This window comes from Tachysurus fulvidraco, chromosome 14 (assembly GCF_022655615.1).
Source record: "Tachysurus fulvidraco isolate hzauxx_2018 chromosome 14, HZAU_PFXX_2.0, whole genome shotgun sequence".
NCBI lineage: Eukaryota > Metazoa > Chordata > Actinopteri > Siluriformes > Bagridae > Tachysurus > Tachysurus fulvidraco.
The window spans coordinates 7,352,788-7,379,079 of NC_062531.1; the positions used below are offsets into that span (position 1 = coordinate 7,352,788).

General features: G+C 38.6%; 1 protein-coding gene across 1 annotated transcript; it reads right to left on the minus strand.

The window, feature by feature from the left end:
- Window positions 1-752: 752 nt before the first annotated feature.
- On the minus strand, window positions 753-24,934 carry prkar2aa (protein kinase, cAMP-dependent, regulatory, type II, alpha A). Its single transcript, XM_027133136.2, has 10 exons — window positions 23,354-24,934; window positions 8,018-8,053; window positions 5,921-6,057; window positions 5,651-5,757; window positions 4,758-4,911; window positions 3,642-3,743; window positions 2,665-2,739; window positions 2,425-2,490; window positions 2,103-2,241; window positions 753-1,757 (listed from the first exon to the last, which is right to left on the minus strand). Exons 1-10 carry the CDS (start codon window positions 23,604-23,606, stop codon window positions 1,633-1,635), a joined length of 1,194 nt encoding a protein of 397 aa, XP_026988937.2. The 5' UTR covers window positions 23,607-24,934; the 3' UTR covers window positions 753-1,632.
- Between the last annotated feature and the right edge of the window lie 1,358 nt (window positions 24,935-26,292).

Below are 26,292 nucleotides of genomic sequence, written 5' to 3' on the forward strand. Positions count from 1 at the left end.
TGTTGCTGCTATTGAGCTCAGCAGCCTGTTTACGATTGATCTGAGAGTTACATCATCATTCCTTGTAAGCATGACTTGTCTCCATATCCTGTGCTTTTTAGGAACAGGATATTGAGATACAGCCAAGAAAGTATCAATGAAGTAGTATTCAGTATGATGAAGTAAATTTCAAGGAAGTGTTTGAACATTTAGTCTGTAATGAAAATCAGTACCTCCATATCGGAGGCCCAATTTTTTAACCATTCGGTTAAAAATATCCACCTGAATATCCACCTCTCACCACACGGATACACTGGTTGATTTTATATATATATATATATATATATATATATATATATATATATATATATATATATATATATATATATATATATATATATAATAAATTTATGATGCTGCACCATGGAATAAAAAACATTAAATTAATTTCTGATGCATGCAGATCACCTTGACCCTTTTGAGTTTTGGCTCAATCGGTTAAGTGACTGGGGTGTTGATTAGAGGATCATGGTTCAAGCCCCAGCACTGCCAAAGCTGCCACTGTTGGGCCCTTGATCAAGGCCCTTAACCCTCACTGCTCCAGTGGTGCTGTATCATGGCTGACTCTGCACTCTGACCCCAACTTCCAAAGTTGAGATGTGAAGAAAGAATTTTACTGTACCGTAATGTATATGTGACAAATATAAAGGAAACCTATAACTTAGAAAAATGGGCACATGACATACGAAGATCAATTTAAGAATCGTAACATGTTAACAAAATGTTTTGCTTTATTTACTTTTCAGAACAACTCATCCAGAATGACCAAGAAAAAAATAAGCACTAGATTCTGCTGCACATTCTCCAATAGAGCCAAAAATAAAACAATTTTTTCGAATAGCAGTAGTAATAATAATAATAATAATAATAATAATAATACATTAATCAATACCATATATGGAGTTTTTGTGAGCAAGACGAGGACCTAACATTGGTCACCGTGGATACCACCAGCACTAACTCAACGCACCAATAGCAGGAAAGGAAACAAGTCTTATTTAAATAAATGTTAATCAAAGCTTCGCACTGTCATAAAATGTTTCTAAAACTTCTCGGTTCAACCTTATATATATATATATTTTTTGCATTTTTAGTTGTTTTTAGGATCCTTTATTTTGCAAACATTATTTTATGTCATCTGAAGTTTTTTCTTTTACGTGTATGTCCATGGGAAGGGATGGGTCCTTGGCTGAGTTTATTCGTTGCATTGTGCAAGTGTATTCTGGTGTCTGCACGGCTGTCCTCGTTTCTTGAAGCCGACTGATGGTCACAGCTTGAGGACATGTAATGCTTTTGTTTTACACCAAAGAGCTGATGTAGAGACTGCAGGGGTGTGTTAGTGCGAGTGTGTGAGAGAAAAGGAGCATGTTAGGGATCGGTTGGGGAGGATGCGAGGGTGCAAGAGAGAGAGGACAGAGAAAAAAAAATATTTTATTGTGTGTCTTCTGGGGAAGGAGTTGAACATAAAAAGGAGTGTGTGCCTACAAATTGTGTGGTGTTTATAGAAACTATATGTATTAGATTACTTATGTGTTCATGTGTGCATGTATGTGGAGTGTGTATGTAAGGTGTGTAAGGCACGGCCAGTCTCTGTCAGTCTCTGAGATCCATGCTGGAGCCAAACAGAGCCACCAGCTGCTCTTCGTAATGAGCAATGTTCCTCTTCATGATCTCCATACACGGGCCAAGCAAGCGCTCAAACGCCTGCACATCAATCACTGCAAAAAAACAAACACAACAAAAAAATAAACATACTTTTTAATGCCAAGCATACTGTTTAAGCACTGTTAAAGTAAGACAACCAGCGCTACTGGATTAAAGGTACAGTCAATAAATTCAGAAAAAAAAAAAACCCACAGAAATGTACACACCTCACCGTCACACACACATGCTCCTCGCGAACACATCCACCCACCCCTCACAGACAACCCCCCTCACAGACACACACACCCCTCACAACCCCCACCCCTCACGGACATACACCCCCCCAAAAAAAGGACGGACACACATACACCTCACAGACACAAGGACACACCTCACGGACACCCCTCGCAGACACTTACCCAAGCACTTAACCTCCCCAATGGCGTAAGCCGAGGCAGCCCGTGGTTTGTTGGTTACAAGTGCAAGCTCTCCAAAGTACTGCCCTCTAGTGCAACGAGCAATTTCTACCTCGGCATTATCCTGTCTGTCTGCTTTTGTCTGAAATAAGAGACCATTGTGCCAATTCATTAGTTAACAGTTTCCCTGTTCCCTCATCAGAGCAGTAAACACATTCTTAAAATATAACACTTGGAAATCAATGCTGAACCAACATGCCTTTATTATTATTTTGCTGCTATTCAATACTTTGTTCTTACAATTTTTTATATTTTGTTAACTTACTTTGCTCTTCATCATGATCTTCACCTCCCCAGATTCAACAACGTAGAAACAGTCTGCTTTCTCACCCTGAAAAAAAAACCACAGAGGCGAGTCCTGTTTAATAACAAAATACTGAGTAAAACATCAACCAGTCAAAGAGATCAGTGTTTAAAAGCAATAGCACTATTACTTCAATGGCACCTACACAGTATACTGATGCGTCTGTTCAAACCTGTTTTCATGAGAAGACGTATCACCTACCTGCATGATAATCCTCTCTCCATCCTGAAAAGTCTTCACCCCCAAAACATCAACAATCTTCATCCTTTCAGACAACTGAGAAAGAAATAGAGAGAAAGTCAGTAAGCATCAGTAGTTTAAAAAGTACAGTATGATTTTAAAACTTGAAGCCATTTAAATGTGTATTATTACAGGGCCAGTATAGTATAAATTCCCTAATATTTTAAATCAGAAATATGATCAAGCATATTAACAGACAGTTCTAAAACTACAATTATTACAGCACTCATGTCCTAATGCCTACATGGCAGTTTAGGAAAAGGAAGACAAGTTTTAACAGAACTATAATCATTAAATTAACAGGCTGTACATAAGGCAGCTCTTAATTCCACTTAATGTTTACATGTGAAAACAAACTACATTCTATTAATGAATGAATTTATAATGTGACATTACTGCATACTAAAATGTATATTTAATTATGCCTACAAATACATACAGTAAAATCCTCTGCAACATCTCCATCTTTTCCATGTAATTTCTAAATACTAAGCATTTATTTGCCAAGCTGTATAATACGTCAGCAACACCATACGGTCAAATCGATGTTTTGCTTTAATCCCCTCAAGACTGATTTAACCGTTTAAGTCGTGGCTGGAAGTAATTAACTTCAGGCTTGGTCACTCAAGAGGATCAGCAGTAGCATGGAGTGATGCAGATGTTCCCATATATGGCAATAAAGTAGACCAACTGCTAAATTAACTATAAAAAGAACAGTCTGTTACACATCAGGTCTACAGTTGAAATTTTCCACCCATTGTGTAGGGACTGGATAACAGACCCAGAACGCTACGGTCAGTTCAGTATTATGAGCTGGAGCTACACGATACTTGTTTATATATTCGAATAATTTGCTCGTTTAAGACTTGAGCAAAGAGCAACAACAAATTTCACTTCCTCAGCTGAAGAATTTATTATTTATCCCTGCCACTTCTTACCTCCAGAGATTTGAGGAGTGGAACAGACTCAATGAAGCGCTCATACATCCTCCTCTTCTTCGCATTGTTCTTCACAATCAGCCTACGGAATGTTGCTCGGTCCTGACACACACACAAAAAAAAAACAACACAGATTATATTACATGTTAGCTTGTACTAATCAATTCCGATCTCCCTGTTTTGCAGCAGATGGACTAGTTCATCCAAAGATGGTGCACTGCTGACGAGAATGAACGTCAGTATTAAGTACTGCACTATTAAACATTAACAGTAACGCAAGTCTTCATTTTGTCAATAGCTTCCATTCACAAACCGTGACCTGAAACAACATTAGCCATGTTTACAGGCAGTCCAGTGGTCTGCAATCAGAATCAAAAATCATTTGCATGCCTAAATCTGAACAGATCAACAGATTGTGAGTTTGAATCCTGACAAAGCCACAGCCATCTATGGCCAGGAGCCAAGGGAGCAAAACTGGCCATGCTCTCTGGGTGGGAAGGAAGACATTCCCGTTTTCCTGTACAAGACAGCAACCCTAGTCAGTCATATGGGTCTGTGAGCTCCTGTATATAGTAGAGAGCAAAGCAGGTTTGATTCCCATCTGTTAACTGATACTATTTAAAATAAAAATAGTTCTCCTTTTTTATTATTATTATTATTTATTAATGAAGAAACAAACACATACACATTAGTATTTCAAGGAAGAGTTTACGGTAACATGCTACTTGCTACTCCGGGACAAGCTGATTACTGTATGTACAGTATCTGGCCTATATGTATGCTGTATCTGTATTTTTTTCTTCACTTACCCAACACCCTAAGAAACTTCATCAAATAGAAACAACATGCAAGACTCCAATAAGTGAATTATATTCTTGAAAGGCAAACCCAGCCATTGTACTTTACTGTGTGTGAAAACCTTGAGGTTTCGTGTTGGCTGAAGTGTGTGTGTGTGTGTGTGTGTTCAGCCTGTTATTACAGGCTACACGCAACCTTCAATGAAGTAACGCTGTAGTATGTCAGGTTCAAATACCCACATGGTGGTGCTCTAGGTCAAAACTGTGTCACTGAGACATTATCCCTCCCTCTCTCTTACATACACACAAACACACTCACCAGTCCCCAGAGGGCCCCCTCCTGCTTGGAGATGATGGTTGCAGCTCGAGGTGTGTTGTACATAAGCGCCAGCTCTCCAAAGCTGCCCTTGTTATTGTACTGACCAACGCAGCAGCCCACGCCATCCTTCTGCACCACAATATCATACACGCCCCTGCGACAGAAACAAATCCCCACTTAGCCTCGGCCCAACACGTTTCTTTAAGGTTCATGATGCGCTGCTGTCTTCATCTGACAAGCACCATTTCAGCAGGGTCCACGGTTCAGGTCTAGAAATCTGAAGGGAACCACAGGTGGGAGAAATGTTCCTGTATTGTTCGAGGGATGTCTGAATTAGGAATTAAGCTGAGTGGTGAAACAAAGCCCACTCCCACACAGTACAAGCCTGCAACCATTACTAAATGTTAATGCATATTAATGGAGTAAAGTGCAGTGAGAATCCCACACACTTCTCAAACCACCTATTGGAGAAAGACAGGAGAAAATATAGTGGATGAAATTTACAGAAAGAACTAAAGATATGAGTTGGATAAGAACTAATTGCAAACAAGTGATAAAGGTTGTTTATGCACTACAAAAATCAGATCAAGAAATATTTTTGCTCACAGTGATTATTTTATTTTTTGTATCCCTTACACCTACATATATTATTCCACTATTTGTTCACACAATTATGTTCAGAGGAAAAATATTTTAGGGGAAAACACTGCAGAACTGTTAGAATAAAAAACTGTAAAGAATAATAAGAAATTACAATTCTAATTTTTAATACAAAAAACATGAATATATTAATAATAAAAATGTATATTTACATATCTAATATTTCTGTGGCACAGTGATTACTATATATATATATATATATAGAGAGAGAGAGAGCTTTGAAAAACACACACCTTTCAATGACGTAGAAATTATCCCCGTCATCTCCCTGATCAATTACATGTTCTTGAGGCTGCACAATCACTTCAAACATGGCATCCAGCACTTGTGAAAACTGCTCCTATTAACACCATAAAAGGGGGAAAGTTGAGCACAACAGTGTACACACACACACAATACACACACACACACACACACACACACACACACACACACACACACACGTATGTATGTATGTATGTATGTATGTATGTGTGTGTGTGTGTGTGTGAGAGAGAGAGTACCTGGTCAAGAGTTTTAAACAGCAGTATGTCTTTGCAAGCCTCCTGTAGCCTGCATCTTTGCTCATCTGTTTTTGGGTGAACGACTCTTGGCTCAGAGTCTTCCTCATCTTCATCAGGGTTAAATGCCTCTGCGCACACTGGGAAGAGAACATTAGTATTAAATCCTCAACCCACAGTTAGTGACCTGTCCTGTAACCACTGTTCTACCTCAATAAATGCTAAAACCATTAACTGGGGTGTTAGAAGTGCTGCCCACTGGACTAAAAGCCACAGAGTAAGAGTAAGTTAGGTTTGCTCTTTACTGTATTCATGGATTCTTAAGAACAAGGTCATACAAAAGTAAAAACATAAGTGTTTCCCACTGATTAAACTATGGGAAGGATGGAGGAGCAGGAGCAGGTTTGTCCAGCTTTGCATTCCTGCATTAAACGTACAGCTCCATTAAGGCTCATGAATGGTACGGTTTCTAAACAAATTTCTTCACTTACTTATATCAAAGGCTCGTCAATCCATTCACTCTGATAATAATCCTAACAACTGGACCTAAAGGTGCCTACGTTTAGTGTATCTAATTCAAACCCTGGTGTGTTTTTCCACCATTGGTGTGGTTCTTTAGGCAGGTGAGAACACAGTAATCACACTCAGGCGTGGACTAAAACAACCAGTCAGTGTGTCTGAAAGTTCAGGCTGGACTCTAGTGCAATTCGATTGCAGGGACAATGCAATTTAATGCTAAATCGAACTGACTGCAGGAAGTGAACCGAGAGAATCATTTTGTCATTATGAGATGTGGGCAGCTTTTTTTGTAGATGACACAAAGGACAAGGCTACAGAACCAAAATATAACGTGGTCTGGATATATGGACATATGAACAAAAAAAAGTTTGAGAGTTTAATTTCTTTAAACTAGTTACCTATATATTTACCTAATTATTTATTTAGCACCAACTCTATTTTTACAAGTACATTTTAGCCCTAAACACACCAATTTGTTTAATGGTAGATTTACTTACAATATGTAGTGTAAAGCCAAACCAAATAAAACTAAGCAAATTAAATCGGGGTTTTGATATGAACACTGAGGTGTGAACGCATCATAGGGAATTCTTTCTATGACAAACTGAACATATAAACCTACTTATCATTAATACAAATGAGGCAGAATTCAACGTGTCATACAGTGAGATCATGTCTCTTACATATGTAGCCAATAACAATAAAACAGCTATGGTCATTCGATTAGATTAACCCCTTTAGGCAACAATCGCCACATTAGGTCCAGTCTTTTTATGCCTTCCTGCTGATACGAGAGGTCCGGGCTACGACAGGTTACTCATTAATTGTTGGAGTTCTGGGAAGTTCAATGCAATCTGAGGCAGTTAAAAGAGCTTCTGAGGCAGTTAAAAGTGTCTTCAGATATCACTGTCAAGTAGAATTTAATACGGTCATTTGAAATACTTTTACATATTAGTCACATTCTGGTGAAAATATGCTGTGTAAATATGTTCAAGTAGTGCAATTGGGGAGCTAGATGCATTATTTTAAGTATGTCAGTCTATCTATCTGAGTTTTATTACTGTATCCTTTATTGCTGATGTCATGTACTTTGAATATAAGGTGAAAGACTGCAGCTCTACACGATGTATTTGCACATGCAGTTTATCAGCTGTTTTGCCCTTCAGTGTTAAAAGCTAGCAACCACACTCATATTATTGACTCCAAGTTTTGTTCATGTTACAACCAGGTTTATAAAATAACTGGTCGTTTTTAAAAAGAAATTATACCTTGTTTGTCCACCTAAATATAACAGTGTGGGAAACACAAAGCTATCAATAAGATCATTTAGTAAAAACTTCCCTGATCTTGTCTGCACAACTATGAAGTGTAAACAAGACAAACATTCATATGAAGTCTTACGCAAGTGATTTTACATAAACAGAATACCCATCTGCTGGGCAAAACAACTGTAAGCATACGAAAAGGGAGTGGCATAATTACCAAGATACACACTCTTCTGAGGAAATGATAGAGCGAGACCATAACACTCTCACACACTTTCTAAACTGCATGATTAGTGCAATGACGTCAAGAACTCACCCGACACTCTCCGGTTAAATCTGCTGGGGGGAGGTGCTGTGGGGAGAGAGAGAGAGAGAGAGAGAGAGAATTAAATTTAACTGTCTCTTTGCATTGTTAACACACACACACACACACACACACACACACACACACACACACACACACACACACACACACACACACACACACACACTCAGTTGTGGTAAATGTAAACATGTTTAATTTGTCTATGCGGTTACCAGGAAGGCTGAACAGCCTGCATGGTTGGTTGAAACCCTGAATCAAAAAAAATTTAGAAGTGGGTGAGTGTGCAAGGTGCACACGCCAGCCTTGAGGTCTCTCGTTCAGTTTGTCCTTTCACTACACTGTATTTCTCACTGAGTTGTTATATTCTATTAACTCCACAGTGTGAAAGTGAGCCTAAGGAAACCCCTAAACCTGAGAAAACACTCACACAAACACATATATACACACACGCACATATAGACACACACACGCACACACACCCACGCACATACACAGATGCAGACACACGCACATATAGACACATGCACATATATAGACATACACACACATACATACACACGCACACACACCTCTTATACTCAACAGTGCACCATTATTGTCTCCAGTTTGCTCAGAAAATGATATTTATTAGAGAAATTGAGAGAGACTTCAGATTCCTCACTTAATGACAAGTGCTAATTACAACTACGTTTATTTGTAATTAATACATTAGTGATCCCATATGTAGTCTTAGCTCAGGGAACTTTAGGACTTAACATTTCTGAAGAACTGAATGCTCTTTTACATTTTAGCCTTTTTAGTTGGGTCGCTTTATGTTTACCTGAGAGATTCAGCCATGTGTTTACACAGATGTCACAAGATGAGGAGCTTCAACCTCACGTGCCTGATGTTGTCATGAAAACCAAATACAAGAAGGACCTCTTCATCACTATAACACCCCTACTATCCATCAGCCTGGCTGAAACCAGGCAAATGTTTCATTTAAAGCTGGGAATGCATGTGCAAAATGGCAGCTATATAAAACACACAATAGCCTGTTTAGTGCAAATGGGATTTGAACATATATTCTCACTTGATGAATTGAACAGAGACAATCCGTTTCCAAAAGGTCTGTGGACACCCGATTATCATCCAAACATATGTGGTTCTTCTATAAAAGTGTGCAAAAAAGACGGAAGCACACAAAATTTCACTGAAACTAAAAGGCTGTTCGAGAACTGTAAGAGATCCAGATTTGTTTCAGCATCACATCACCCTGGTGTACAAAGCAAAATATGCTTTGCCAAAATACGACTGGAAGCATTCAAGTGTCCTGCACAGAGCTCTGCGCTCAACCCCACTGAACACCTTTAAGATGAAATGGATCGTGGATCTTCACCCCAGGACTCTTCGCCCGTCATCAGCATCTGACCTCACTAATGCGCTTATAGCTGAATGGACACAAATCCCCACAGCCAAAACCTAGTGGACAACCTTCCCTGAACACTGAAGACTATTATAACAGCAAACAGGGATTTAAATATAGAATGGGATGTTCAACTAAAAAATATCTGTTTAATGGTCAGGTGGCAACAGCAGACCTAAACGTCAACACGAACAGCAGCAATAATGTGTGACTGCTTAATCATATTTATCGACTCCTGGCAGCAGATCTCCATGGCGTTAATGATTTTTGCTCTCTCATACCCTTTAAAAATACAGCTAAAAATCCCCACTGCTTTTTGATAAATTCAAGGGAGGTCTGATGGCTTTTGTCTGTCCAGGTAAACATAGCTGTGATTTTACATGCATACGTGTAACTGTTGCCACCTGCCCTATTTAGTAGTAGTTTGCGTGTATCCAGGGAAGGTTGCAATACATCTATAACTGATGACTGCAAACTGATGGCTGGTTAGGAAGAAACTCTTAATTTGAAGGGGGAAAAAAATCCATGTCATCTGCTATCTTTTCTGAAAGCCCAAAAGACAAGAACAAGACAGCCAATCAAATGATCAACTGGTCAATCTGATCATTATAATAAAAGTCACCCTAGCAGAAAGCCTCAATTTATATTTCAGTATGCCAACACCCTGCAGCTAAAGTCTACTATAAACACATCTATAACCCAGTAATGAGATCGTATCACTGTGCGATGCAGACTTCTGTGTCCGGAAGGAAAGGAAACTGCCGGAAACATCCGGAACAAAGTCATGGCCATGCAGATGCACAAGTTTTATCAGTGAGGAGACATGCAAACAAACAGACTTGAAAAATTAACACAATGCCAATAAAGCTTGGATCTTACCATAAAATCTTAAAAAAATAAAAGCGCCGGACTAAGGCTCCTTAGAATGAGGCCATAGAAGAACCATTTCTTGTCCTCTACAGAGCTTATTAACTTTAGCAGTGATGGACAAATCCTAAATATATTAGTTAGACTAGCATGCACATGAAAGCTCCATGTTTTGTTTGCTGTGAAACCTATGTGACTAGACTGAACACAGTAAATGTATGTAAGTACTAATATGCAAACCAAATGACATGTTCTGTTTGCACCCTCGACCAAAATTCAGCAAGCTGTTGGTCAAAGTTATGGCTATGAGCTGGGAGGTTCTCTCATGCATGTAAAATATCTCCATTTTCTCATGTTTAACCATTGAAGGACTGCATGAAGTAAGCAGGACAGTTACATGCTTTGTGGGTCAAACTCTACATACTTTCCACATACCCGTGTACTCCTGACGTGTTGTATGTCATCCACACGTGCTAATTAAGCCACCTAGTAAAAGACTATCTATCGTCAGGCAGATGACGCCCCACAACAGATGGTGGGATTCAAAAGCTTTTTCTTCTCTATAGTTTTAGCAGCACACTACTGTGAAGTGCAATTTGATTTTAAACTTACATATACAATGAAACGTTAATTTTGCAAAAGTCAACAAAGATTATGATTTTGTTTTCTTGTTCTGGTGGGTTGTCCACTGGGCAACTGAATAAAAATCTGACAGTTTGGACATGAGATCTGCTCGTAATGGGTGCCTGGACTAATGATTTGTCCATCACAGTTTAAGCCAATTAATCTGTAGTCATTAATTTCCACCAAACGTCTGCTTTCATTTTATATGATAGGGAACTAGTTTTAACTTTCTGTGGTGCCATCTATTAAAATGTTCTTCAAGAAACAAACAAAACAATGGCACCAAAACCAGGTTCTCACTACAAGTTTTATTTTTAAGTGCAAGTATATAAAAGACTGCGAAAGGGAAAATCCCCTTTAGCAATGAAAAAACACATGACACTGTCTGCACTTGTTTAATAGATAGGAATGAATCAAACAATGATAGCGCTGAGCAGAAAACTGATCTTCATTGTGTTTCGCACGCACGTGACGTTTCACAGTGGGTGCACATGGATGACATATCAACAGCACTGAGTGCCCTGGAGTGTTCGAGTGCAGACTGTGAAAGAACCTGTTTATGCGTGTGCAAGTCCATCACCCTGATGGAAAACAGGTCTTAAACTCACTCCTCCCTCATCCACAATGCAATATTCAGTGTCACAGTGAATGTGACACTAATATTTGTGTGATTGAACTAGATAGAGAGAAAAATGTGACGTCACATGAGAGAGCAATGAAACCACAACCAGGGGACTAGAGATTAGTTTTCTGTCTCTCTCGCACGGAAGAGAATTCAAACCAATTCTCTTCTCTCCCACACACACACACACACACACACAAACACACAAACACTGCTGGGAAGAGTGTAATTCTACAGCATGATTAATTACATGTCACATTTCAAACTGATGCAGCTGAGCAATAATTAAGTGCACACACCTTTACAGCCCCCTTTCTTGGATAGTATTTTATGCTGCTGTGCTTTCCTGTCAAACTGAGTGTGAATGTTCATGTCATTTTCAAAGTGCCTGCTGTGTTACAACACACCCATTTATTTTTCTTAGAACGACATTCAAAGTAGCTTTAAAAATATCAAAAGGTGTTTGACCTTTATGAAACCAGGAAACATTTGGCTTGCAAAAGGTTCTACTTTTCCACTGGAGTTTGGTTCTCACACAATCCTCCTTTTTCCTGCAATCAATCCTGTGGTCCCCATGTCCTCTTTGTCTCCCTCATGGACTTCCCCGACTATTCTGTCACACACTGCAGCCTTCCATCATTCCCTCCCCTTTTTCTCTTTCTTTACTGCGTCCTAGATCCATAAAAGGCCGCATCGTCCTGTAGTGTGCCAGTGGATTTAACTCTTTACTGACCAACAGACAAGTTTTACTTGACCCAAGGGTGGGTGAGTACAAAAAAGGATGTTGCAGTAAAATACAAATAAAGCCATATAAGAGCAACAATTTGAGACAGAATGTGGATCGCCAAACTGACGAAGAGCATCAAACATAAACAGCTCTTAATGCATGTGTTCAAGGCAAGGTCGGTTCCTCTAAATGATATCTTCTGTGTGATTAAACAAGGCCACTGTTTGTCTGCTTTATCTGCTCTGTGATTGGACAAGGTTAGAGCACATCTCTGCATCCACACAGAACAGTTTCTGCTTGAGCGCCCGAAGGCCAATAAGCTTTAGTATTTTTTTGGAATTCAACACAAATAAATGCCTTCCCAAAGGACAGAGCAGGTCCAGGTGGCCGCTCACACTGCTGTAGGTTTAGATTGTCCTGAACCGCTCTGTCCAGCCTTTCTTCAATCCCAAAGAACCCCTTCCACTAATCAGATTGTCAGAAACAAACCAACAGGTCCTGTGTGTGAGGGTAAGGGGTTAAGGGATTTAGAATAAAAAAGGATCAGAATCCAGACAAAGAAAGATTTCTCAGTTAATTGTGTTGAAACCTTATAAAGCAGGTGCTGAAACTGAACGAAATAATTGAAATGGATATTGATGCAAAATGAGGTAGCTTTTGTGAATGACGGCCCCAGGATACGCAAATTTCAGGAATATTTTTTTTAGGTGAATTAATTAAAATAAATGGATGACAAACAATCCTTTCAGAATCAGGACCAGGCATGTATGTGTAAACACTGAGAGCGTTCCAAAAAATCTCTCCGGCATAACAATCGTGATTAAACATGTTTTGAGAAATTAAGGTTGCTTGCCAGGCAGCTTATGTTCAAGTGGTACATGATCATAACCGCGATCAATTCCCTTGATCAAACCTGCTTAAATCCACAGTAACAATAACGTAACAATACGTTATTTGCCTTTATAGCCTTTGGTATATGTAGATTTTAATGAATGAATCCTTTGTCCCACAGATAAAATAAAAATAAATCATTTGGACATTTCCTTTCAATTGTGTTTTTCACATCAGTATATACATTCTATCATTTGTATAACAACATGTTCTTGTTAATTTGCTGCATTATTCACTGCAAACAGAAAAATGCTTTCTGCTGTAGCAATCTTATCCTTTCATTTGCAGTTGTTTTTCACTTTCGAGTTGTTTAGAGGCATCGTTTTAACTGCAGCCGTCTCTCTGAAGAGCTGCTCAGTTCATTCAGACGGGGACTGAAGGGTCAGACCGGAAGTTAAAACACTGTCAGCTGGGCTAGAACAGTACACCTTTGTTACTCTGAATGTAGCATGAAATCAAATCAGTGGTTTCAACACACAAAAAGCCAAAATATCCCTTTTAGATAGAATAAAAACAGCATTAACACCAAAAGCTTCTGTCTGTAAGGGTTATTTGAGCATAAAATACATTTGTTCTTTATAAAAATAAATAAATAAATAAATAAACTAAAAAAAAAAAAGAGATATATTTTTGGGCATACAGCTTTTTAACTATTTATAGCTTTTGAACACTGAATAGTTTTAATCTATTTTACTACATGCTTGGCCAGCTGCCTGTGCCTGCTTAATGTCAAAGCCTGCATGGATGAATATAGCGTTTGAACAATGGAGCATAAACGCAGCAGCCTTTCTTGTAAGCGCTGACCTTACTGCTATGTTTTGTAGAAATACAACCCTGAACTCAAGTCTGTTTTAGTTATAGTATACAGACCCATACCTTTAGAATTTTCACACTTATTCGTTACGTTTATTATAAACCAAATTAAAACATTCTCCGGCGATACACAATATAAAGCTTTGTCGTAAACCGAGCGCTTCATTCGGCTGTAGTAAAAATCAGCCCGCACTTAATCACTCTCTCCTTGTTGCAGTCTCGTTCAGTATGATGCTATATCACAGATGAAACTGGTCTCTCTGCAACTAGACCAGCCAGAATGTGGGCAAACTGAGACACGAGTGTGTGAAAGACAAATAACCAAGGAGGAATTTCTCATCTCTTCCTCATTCTACTGTTGCTACACACAGAAAATAGGGAAGTAGCAAAGTTCAGATTATTATCCTGACCTGACAAAAGAATGATGCGCGCACACACACACACACACACACACACACACACACACACACACACACACAGCGAGAGGGAGACGTAAGCATACTACCAATCTTGATTAGTTTCACAATGACATTCAAATCAAGAATGGCATCGTTTCTGCATTTGCACTGAGGCAGCCAGTGCAGCTTCCCCTTGTTCACTGTGACAATACCAATGCTACATGACCTCATGTGAGTCTACAAAAGAATAAAAAGCAGAAACACTGTACAACTGAGCTGTTTGTGTGTTTTATAATGACCCAAAGCCCCCAAAGGAACATATCTGTCCTGAACACATGTTTAATATTATTCTGATTTTAAATTCAGTCACAAAGCTGACAAAGCGTACACTCACTGTCCGTTTTATTAGAAACACCTGTAGCTTAAGGAGGACACACTGTGCTCTTAGGACCCTAATATAATAAAAGTTCTATACTACATGGCAAGGAACATGTGCTGATAAAGTAACGCAAGCATTTAATAACAGTTTTCACACTGTTCCTTACAAAAATGTTCAAAGGAACCATTCTCATCTGAAAAATCTTTAGAAGCCCTGGAGCTAACAGGGAAGTTTCATGCAGCCACAACTAATCTGTTTATTACTAATTACTTTATAATAGCAAGAAAATATAACACACGGGTGCTGGATGTTGTTTAGCCTTCCTGGATAAACTTGTAATACCTGCCACACTGACATTAAGCAAGACTTAAGAAATGACGACCCAGCAGTTTTTGATGACTATCACAAATAGGGTTGGGAACCGAGAACCGGTTCTGTTTTTTAACAGGAACAGGATCCATGCAGAATTTTTAAGTTTCGGATGCGATGATGGGCAAAGTGCTGGGAGCGGTCACTTTAAATAGCCATGTCTTACCTCATGAATATCAATTGTTTACACTGATTACAGTCACGCAACCAAATTAACGCCGCTTACCACAGAAATCAGTCACTCGCGCTCCTGTGCTGGGGTACGCTTTGTGTTAAACATGTCTAAAAAAAGTCTAAAGTGTGGATTCATTAACAAAGCTACAACAATGAAGCAAATCTACCCCCTCTGAGAGGGTTTTCTCCACAGCTGGAGATACAATAAGCCAGGAAAGGTCTTGTCTTCTCCCAGAGAAAGCAGACATGTTAATTTTTCTTCAGAAAAATTGCTAACTGTTTTGCTAAGTTGTAATTCTGGATGTTAAATTTGATGTTGGATTTATTTAAATTTAAATTGATATGAATTAAAATGCTCTGTTTAAAATATTTAAAGAGTGATTAATAAACACAAATGGAATTGTTTAAGTATTGTGCATTATTTTTCACATTTCTTTTATTATGGAATCGGAATCAGAACCGGGAATCGTAAGGCAGAACTGGAAACGGAATGCACAACCCTAATCACAAAACACTTTAATAGGTAAAAATCAGCTGTTAAAATGCAAGCAATTAGTGTTTACACCTGGATCACCATGACACCTACGCAGAAATGATCCTGCCCTGCTCCTACTATGTCTACAGTCTCACTATCCACTCCTGAGGCGAGACAGACGAGTGTCTCAGACGTGTGCGTCAACGTGACAATGTTTAGCTAAGACAGCGTTAACACAATGCAGAACCAGTAGAGTCAACAGTAAAACAATGACAGATTTCATTATTCGACTGGCAGCAGCTTTGCAGTTAATCAACATAATTGACAGGACAAGCAATGCTTGTGTACAAGATTTCAGAAGCATTTTTCCTCTCAAACTGCTATTTCTTTTCCTACCCTATGAAAGAAACGACAGTGTAGACCTGACCCTACACCAGAACCAACAATATTTTCAAACAAGGGCTGAAATTTTTATTTCTAATTCCCTGGACATTTTGGACAATACTACGGTGTATCAGACCAAACGCATCTGTAAAGCAAAACAGTTGCTCAGAATCTGAAATGTCCATAAACGTCTGGTCATATTGTATAAGGAAAAGATGGTTAAAAACCTACCACTCAAAAACCTGTGTTCACCCTGTGTTTTTGTTATTTAAGCCCAGATGATTGGATTGAGAAAATTATTGTTGAAATAACTCCCATAAGGAAATGTATTTTGTGTATGATTTGACCGACCAAAACTATAACAGCAGCAAAAAATCATAATAAAATCTAATGCAGTATCAGAGCCTCAGCTCGGTAATGGCAGGACTTCTTAGAAATGATAAATGCAGACAATTTTCTTCACTCTTAATTTTCAGTATGGGCCCATTACGTTTGATTATCGATCCATTATTATTTCAAGTAAACAGGGTTGTTTGTTCGGTTTATATTCATGGTATCCACTCGCTGGCTGCAGACGGAGCCGATCGAGATTGGGCTCGAAACCAGTTTCCTTTAAACCAAGGCTTCTCAAAAGTAAGATATATATAAAGCATAACCAAGAAGTTCTTCATTTTTTGGGGCAGAATATCATAATTCAGCATTATTATATTCTTATGGGGTTGTTCAATAACTTAAAAACAAGTCTTAAATAATAATTAAATTAAATAAATAATATCATTTGCTCTGCCAATAAACACTATATAAATTTTTTATAAATCGGTAGAATAATGTTGTAGGGGTCTATAAAGTTATTTATTAATTTTATAGTTAGTGCTCCCTGACTGAAAAAAGTTTAAGCACCCCTGCTTTAAAGGACTATGGAAAAGTTCAGCAGATTCCAATAAAATTGCCATAAAAACATCGGAATCTGCTAAAAAAAAAAAAAAAGCTTTTTTTTTTTTTTTACTACAAAAAAACAATGTTGTGACAGATGAAACTCATCTAATGAAATCCACATTGCCTTTCCTGTCATATGACACTGAAACCGAACTCTAAGAGGTTCTTGCTTTAAATGAGGAGAAAAGAGGTGTCCTTGTGGGTTCCAGAAAAAATAATCACACTCAATTTCTGTGTTGCTATAAAAACAGATTTCAAAACATTGCCAGGATCGTCATTTACAATTATTTATAGCATCAATAAAAGCTCTCTCTTGTTTAAACTGCTGGGTTGAAGAGAATATAAAAGATTTAACTTCAAGGTAACTTTTTAAAATAAAGATAGCATGGTTCTCTAAACACACATAGGAACTATCAGACAGCATCACACATTTTACCAACACACACAAACGCACTGCACAGTGTGTATGCATGAATGAAAGAGACACCAGCATGCGCATACACCTTCTGTAGTTCGTCATCTGTGAAGTGTTTTTTACATGAAACCTGCCTGGAGGGGCCTTTCTTATTTGGATCGTCTTGTTTTCCAAGGCCAGTTTGAACTGGTTTAGAGTGGTGTTTTTCCAAGAGTATTTCTTGTCACAATGTATAAAATGATTTCTGTAAAATCTTGGCTGAACTCTACAGATAGGTGCAGTAAAGTATCCTCCATGTTAGATTACATGACGATACTCGAACAGCAGACTTCCGATTGAAGAAATTTTCTACACTGCTTATATCATTAATAGGCATGATCTGAGATCCGAGCACAAAAGGGAGCTTGATGGAAAAAAAGATTATTAACTTCTGTTCATTAGAATTTACATGTTGCCATTGCCTCTAGGTTATGTTCAGCTGTTTCGTTATCTTCCATTTCCATCCTCAACGGTGACTTATTCCATCTTTGTAGGTGCCTGCAGGCGAGCATGTCACATGTGTCCTAAACCCACCAATCTGAACTCATAATTAAATACAAAAGTGTTCGGAAGTGTTCTTTATTAATATCCTGTAAAACCAACCAAGATGTGTATAATTTTAGGTTTTTCAAATAAACAGCCACACAATTCACATCTACAGTTCCCACAAAGAAAACTAGATGCCGGTTCACCACAATGCACAGTTCAGCTATTTTGGTGAATAACAGAATCTTGGGTTTACTTGAACACTGATTGTTTGTGTTTAAATAAAAGTACAATCATCCACTTTTAAGCCCTCCAAAGCGCTCTGTTGGCAAAGCTCTGTTTAAAAATGTTCTGCATATTTGTTGAGCTCTAAGCCAAGGTCAAGAGTTTGTTTGCGTCACCAAAAAAAAAAAAAAAAAAAAAAAAAAGGGGTGTCGAATGACTGCAGTTACACATTTCCTACTTTGAATTTGGACGATAATTCCACAATGCTGAGAACTAAAGAGAAATAGACTTGCTGTTACTACAGAGGATTTAAGATTTGAAAGCTGCCTTCTGAGCACCTCTGACACGCTGTAATCCACATCACATTTTTATTGTGACGCATGGCAACATTCCAAAGTGACTGCACGTCAGACACGACCATAACAACTACCACCACTCCCAGTCGACTGTTTCATCTGCAGGTGACCTATGATCATTCCATCCTCCGATCAAGGATCACCTCTGGCTTATCTCACCTATCCTACCTGTGCACATGATAAAGCCATACTACTATTACAGGTTTTCATTTCATCGTCTTTAACGTGAGCAGCAACATGGTGAAAAGCACCAGAACATATTGAGCACCAAGCATATATTAGATAACGCTTTCCCTGATTGTAATAAGATTAAAAGATTTAGACGCGCATAACAATCCGCTCGCTATACTGTCACTCTTATCTTAACACTCGTGCAAATTGCCAAAAAGTGTCAACAAAATAATACAATTAGTAAGAAAAAAATATCAATGCATTTTAAAACAGACCTAACCTACATGTTATATTCACTTTATGCAAAAATAAGTGTCATATCGCTCATTAAATTTATGCTGCTTTTAATACAATCATCAAGGCCACGCATTATTTACAGAATATAAAGATGCCTGTTAATTAATAAACGTTTGGTCATTTAATTATAGTGAAGCGTGTGTAAGCTGATGTCAGTGTGTTCTGTGTGCTTTAAAGATGTATCCCTTGGTGACAGGTTGCTCCGTCTCTATGACAACTCAAACATGGCAGCTAGTTTTAATAAAACAATGAGAACCTATACTGCGGAATAATGGCACCAAACCTGACACCAAACCTGATGATGAAAATTGAGATGAAAACTGGTAAAATTGCCAATTACAAGCTAGTGTCACCCAAACATTTATAACGAGCTGGATGTCTTTAAAAAAAGTGCTACTTGTGGCAATTTAGTCTTTTATGAACAATTTGATGTTATTATTAACACAACAGGGTACGAAGTTAAAGAAAATTTCATACAACACCAGCAAAGAGCTATATTTACTTTAACTTGACAAAAATTTAAATGATTTATTTATTGTTTTTAAAATGACGTCATACATTTTTAACCTTTATAGTTTCATTTAAGTTTTGGGACACTCCTTTCATAAGAATAAATGTCACCAATATTAATTATTTTTCCCCCCGATCCATCTATTATTAGCTGTAGATGAGTTTGCTGTAAAACAATTGTACGGTGAATAAACATGATTATCCCTACTGACTTTCTACTTTAATAAAATTTCCTGCTTACAAATGAAACAAAAACCGACTCGGTTTAAACACGTTTCTGAGCGTACACAAAGCGAAGGCATGTGTGGAAGCATTAGACTTCCAGATGTTTCCACTCTGGGATACCTCATTAGTAAACGTTTCAGTTAAACAGTGTCGGAAATGGAGCAAACAGAACTGTTTGTGGAAAAGTCGTTTTCTGATTGACTGCTAAGCCCCAAATGTTGAATTCAGGCCACCAGTCATGTTCATGTCATTAGTATGTTACTGCACATTTCTTGCAGCATGTGGATGTCGTCACCTAATAGTCTTTTTTTTTTTAGGAAAAACAAACCTGTGTTCATTTCAACTTGAATTTTTGTTGTGTGTCTACACTGAAGGTGCATAATTAAATCCCTACTTTATCTATCCTTAAAATGGCTTCAGATTTAGATTAATAGACTAAAAACCTAATGTTTAATCAACACAGTCATCGTTTCCATTTAAAAGAAAAAGTGAATGGGTTTATCTGTGGCTTTAATGTCTCTATACTGCTGCATAGTGATAGATTTGTCCCAGAATAGTGTGCATGAAACTGCCAAACATTGTGAGCCAATTTAGAAACCTGCTGGAGAAGGATGACCTCCATCAGGATGCAGCATTTAATGTAACTGACATTAATGTAAATAAGTGATACTGTAAACAATCACGCTTGTGTTTCCACCACCTCTGTACACATACATACAGCCATACATTGTTTAAAAACGTATCCTAAAAAAATGTGTACCTGTTCACACCTGGCATTAACATGCATCCTGGACAATGACGTAGGAGCCTTTGTTTTGGGCCTTTGTTGCTGTCCGAATTTCCATATGTGACGTAACCATATTCATCCCAGACTGCCTCCAAATGTGGTCTGAATGAACTTGGCACGATTACCCAGGATGCATGTTAACGCCAGGAGTGAACGGGGCTGTTTTTTCTCTTTTAAAAATACCCAGCTGCATGAAAAGTTAAATGTTTTTACTACCAGAGTAGCAAGAGGCAACTGATAATGATACTCTAAATGGTGCAAACTGATGAACATTCAGTAAAAATCACCGGAGTCAGGAAAAAAAAATCTCCCTTCACAGGAAATTACAGCTACAATCTGCCATCCAGAGCAGGTGGGTTCTGTTCTGTAATGAGTAGAGCTTTTAATTGACATGAACACCAATTGCACCCAGATGTACTAAACCCACTGACAAGAGCATGTCATGTAGTATTTAATGGTAACAGTATACTGGTAACAGTATTTGATATCAAATGAAAACATATTCACATTACGAGTAAGAATAACACAGCACTGCCCAAGCTATGGACAACAAACTGACCAAAAGTTCATTCAATCAATCTTCAGTTAAAACTTCTAGGACTGAAAATGACAAACATAAGGATTTGCATGCATGGACAAACAGTAACCACTGTTAAAGGTCACACTTTGGTTGTATTCGAAATCTCTTTTCACCGTGCAGTTTATAGCAGCAGTTTGGGGATCCCCAATGTCTGCATCATATTAGGGTGTGATGCGAAGACAAATGTGAAATTAATCTGCAAACACATCATCCTAAAAATTACAGACCGCAAGACCACAAAGTAGCAACTGAAAACAAGCTGAAAAACTTGGCACTCATTACACCCACAGAAAAGCAACACTCATGCTTTGAATCTTCCACATGAAAACAGTAAAGAAACTTCTCCACCTTGAACTTTTTCTTTGAAAAACTTCAAATTCAGTGACCACTGTTTTCATGAAGGTGGGAGGGCAAAATGCAGAGGAATAAAGGTTTTTAAAAATATCCATATATACACAAGAGGGAAAGCTGGTCACTCTCTCCAACTCAAAACACTTGTTGCATGGTGGTAGGTGTTGTGTTCACTTTTCCATCAGCGGGTTCACAGTCATCTTTTTTTTGGCTAATTTTCAAGTAAACACTGCCCACACTGCAACCTCTTTATCTACCTTATCTTTTGTAAGTGGACCTCTTTCTGGTGTCTACAAATTTAATGTTTGCGTTAATGTCAGGAGTTACTTAACTGGTGTGTTGGACTTAGAATATATCTTGTAACATGAATTTCATCATGAAATTTCATCAGCAGGGTGTAGGAAAAAACTTGAGAGAAAGTCTCACCCTGTGCTGCACCGGCAGTGACGCATCAAGCCAGCCAGAAGGCATTCAGTTTCAACTTGAACTGGCAAAAAATCTGAGCAGAGTTTAACTGTATACAAATGAGAAGGGAAATGATGTGGTTACAACCATTGTGAGTGAGAGACAGTGGTACAGTTCCACACTGAGAAAGATTATGCATGTTTTCTAGTTCCAGATATTTGTTCTTACTCACAGCTGCTGAGTCAGTCAGTGATACTCCTCCTGCTGCTACAGCCTTGATGTGTTTGATTTACCCAGAATAGAATGGTGCTGGTGTTATCACTGTTCTATTTGGGTACGTCAAACACTTTAAGCCTGTCAAATATTCTCTACTGTATATTATCCAGGGCAATAACTATTTTACCAGAACCTTCTGTGATGGATAAAATAAGTGTCAGAGACACTTCCACAAGATTTCAGGTCTGGGATCTCAGTTGTCATACTGAAATATTGGGTATTTACTCTAGGTTTAAGATGTATGTGCAGTAGCACTGTCATACGCAAAAATAGCAGATCAAGAACATAATTGTGTTCTCTACAAATGAGATCAATGCTCAGGCAACTTCTTGAGCAGACAAAATGTGGTCATCTCAAACCTAGGTTTCTAATAACAAATCTGAATAGATAAATATGCTAATAAACAAGCCCTTCCTGGGCAAGTCTCTCTACCATAATACATCACTGGATTTAAATGATGCTAATGTGAGCAATTATCACACAGTGAACCTGAAGCAGCATGATAAGCTACAGAAACATGAAAGAGCATACGGGTGCTCTGATGTAGACAGAGCGTTCGTTTCACCATTGTGAAAAAAATGTTTGCTTTCTCAATGACTAGATCCCATCCATTCACAGACCTGCATGGATGCAAAAAGCACCTCTGCTGTCAACTATCCAATCCAAATACCAAATAAATGTTGTCGCAACACAGACACACATGCATTACTGAACACAATAACTGATTTGGTCTTTCATTCGTGTTTTAGATGTATACAGGGTTATGAACAGCTCAAGCACTCTGCCCCTCTGCACCACCACTCGGCCCCCACCATCACTCAGCCCTCCACCACCACTCCAATGAATGACAGAACTCCATGGCAACTGTTAAGGCTTTGCCTGTTGACAATGGCTGTGCATTTACACATATAACCAACACATTTTGCCTATATAAATAAGTGTCAAGTGCAAAACCGCTCAAACTGACCGTATGAACTGAACCTTTCACTGGTTGGTTTAAATGTTCTAGCCTTTAACAGGCTCTAACGATATCCTTTTCATTCACAATAGACTTCTACACACAACCTTTGAGGGTTCATCCAAGCAGATGCGTTTGTTTCTACATGTAACCTTTCTTTGGGCACTTTATTTAGTACTTACGCTCAAAGTCAGAGTCTTCATCATCGTCATCATCATCACCATTAGACTCCGTCTGCATGGGCTCACCATCAAACATCACTCCCTTGCCACCGGACTTGGCAGTGGCCCCGGAACCATCTTGACTCCTGGTGTCTCTGAGGCGGGTGAAATACTGCACAGCGAACTCGATCAGATCCGGTGGCCTCTGGCGCAACACCTCCACCGTGTAACCCTGCAGAAGCTCGGTCAGACCTGCCGGGATCTCAATACTCATGGCTGGATGGTGATGCTGATATTCTTCTCCTCGACTATAGATTTATTTCTGTAAATTCTGTACTGTGGTACAAAAATAGAAATATATTTCTCCTTATCAGTCCATGTAGTGGACGGACTGCAGTACAGAAAACGCTTGCTTTTAAAGGAGCAAGTAACAAGAGTTATTTATCTGGGTCTCAATTTGATCTCAGTCGAAAAAGTCGAAATAACGTGTGTCGTTTCCCAGTGAGGTGTCAAGAGGTAGGCCTACAAAAGATCAAGGCTTCAAAATACGGACTTGAGTGAGAAAAAATGAACTGGTTTACACAAATGCCAGTAGCCCAGATTAGTCTGACAATCATATAATTTACTTCTTCGTACCAAAAACGAGTTAAACAATTTCTCTGGCATAAAAATATATTAATGACAGTAGTTTGGTTCCGGGTGTTTACAGCCTCACGGATAAGCGTTCAAGCTTTTAAGGCCAAAGGATTTACCTACCGGACTTGTGTTTATTTATACGTAAACGTTGTTATTTCAGCATCAACCAGGTACAAACTGCACTGCTGGGGAGTTTAAGAGTTAAAAAAATGACTAACCACGTGTTTGGGTTTTATATATTTGGCGGTTTCCCTACACAAGTGTCTCTTTTCGCTAATGTCAAAGCAAACAGCTCTGATAGCTCACAGACAGCAGACGCTCCGCTTTACGCTGTTCTTTGCACTTTAGGGTTCGTTTTTTTCCCCACTTCCTGCCAGTGTATTAACTAAAGAGGGTTTGATAAAGAAACGTCAGCAATGTTAGCTAACGTTACAGAGCTGAAGAAGCAGAGGTAGCTGTGTTGTAAAGTTGCCTTGTAAAAGTGGCCACCAAAGATTAGCCTTATGCTAACAGCTGAAGACTAGCTGAGGGTGGGACAGGGTGACAGATAGCTAGTTAGCTCGTCAGCCTCTGTTCAAACCGAGCAGTCCAGTGATAACTAGATATCAATTGCACAACCGGTCCGCTATGTACCGCTAAATGCAACGTTCCACAAGCTAGAGACGCGGAAATGGTGACGAGCTTCCCGGGCAGAGGTGAACGCTAGGCCGGCTAGCTAGATTAGCTTAGCGATTCCAACCACACAAATCTGCAGAAAACTTGCTCCTCCGTGTCGATCCTGGTTTTCTTTTTCAGCGCCACATTCCGCAAGAGAAAGGCTTGCGCTCCAAAAAACAGATTTCCTCCAATTTTTGTGAAAAACAAAACAAAACAAAAATAATAAATAAGCGTGTATGTTTTCGTATTGCTCGTTTCTGCCTCCCGACGAGGCGCTCTCTCTGCTCCACGAGCCGCTCTTAAGGGGGTGTGGCCACAACGACATACTTACAGGGCAAACGAAGCGTTCGGTTTTGATTGACGTTAAAATGGACCAATCGGAACGCTTCCAAAGGTGTCACTCGAATCCGTCGCGCGAATGGGCGTGGCTGTGAGCGTTTAGAAGAGAAGTGACAAAATGACAGCTTGTGCTCCCGTGTATTACCTCACAGTCCCTAGAGTACCGACTGTCCTGCACATTTTAGTGGGTTCCCTCAACAGCTAATTAACAGCCCTGCCTTAATTGAAGTGAATTAAGTGGGTGAATTAAAGCAATGCAATGTGCAGGCCAGGACCAGGGTTGAGGACTTGATCTTTGTTCCATTCTAGCTAACTATATATAACAAAATTGTAATAATAATAATAATAATTATTATTATTATTATTATTATTATAGCTTTTTTTAAATAAAAGTTCTTAGTAAGGCACAATCTATTAAGAAAGGGACAAATTCGGCTATCACTGGCATATACATTTATGTAAATAACATTTACTTATAAAATTATAATATTCAAAATGTGCCAATATCATTAATTCAGAAGTGTATATTAAGTAGGCATTTTATCCTGATCAGTGCCATGTTGGATCTGGAGCCAAGTTCAGGAACACCATGCGGAAAACAGGAATATTCCCAGTCCATAACGGTGCATGTTGCAAATTCATTATTGTGAGGAAACCCACACAGACAAGCAATTGAAACTCCTAAAAAATTAACCGGAACAAAGAATTAAATCACAGATCCTGGGACAATACCGAACCACCAGCATTACTGGTGAACTTAATGTTATCAAGGCACATCTAGGTTTTTAGATCTGGTATCAAAGTCAGGGTGAGGGCAAACTAAGAACAAAAGACAGCAAAACATACTACATAGCATACATACCATATAATAAATAGTGAAACTAGGTTAAGATTTACCACAAAAATAAAGGTCTCACAAGCCCCTGAAATTCATGAAACATCCCTTATAAGTTGTGTCACCATCTAATTATTTAGGATAAAGTTGAATAAACTTGAACTGACATAATATCTGACTTGTTCCATGGTGCAAAATGAACATCTGTTTAATGACATTAATGTGCTGCCATATCTATTGTTTTTGATCTGATTAAAGCACTTGAAATGCAGAAGTAATAAACCTCAGAGATGTGCTTTCAGGTTACAGTTAGGGTGGCCATTGTACATGGACAATAATACATACACATGGATCTTTTTTGAGCATTCAACAAAAAAAGGTAATATTTACAGCTCCTCTTAATTGTGAATCATTGTTGTGTTCTACATAGATAGGGTTTACAACAGAAAAACCCACTGAACTCAAGTGGGTGACAACTGCTTTGATTAATAGG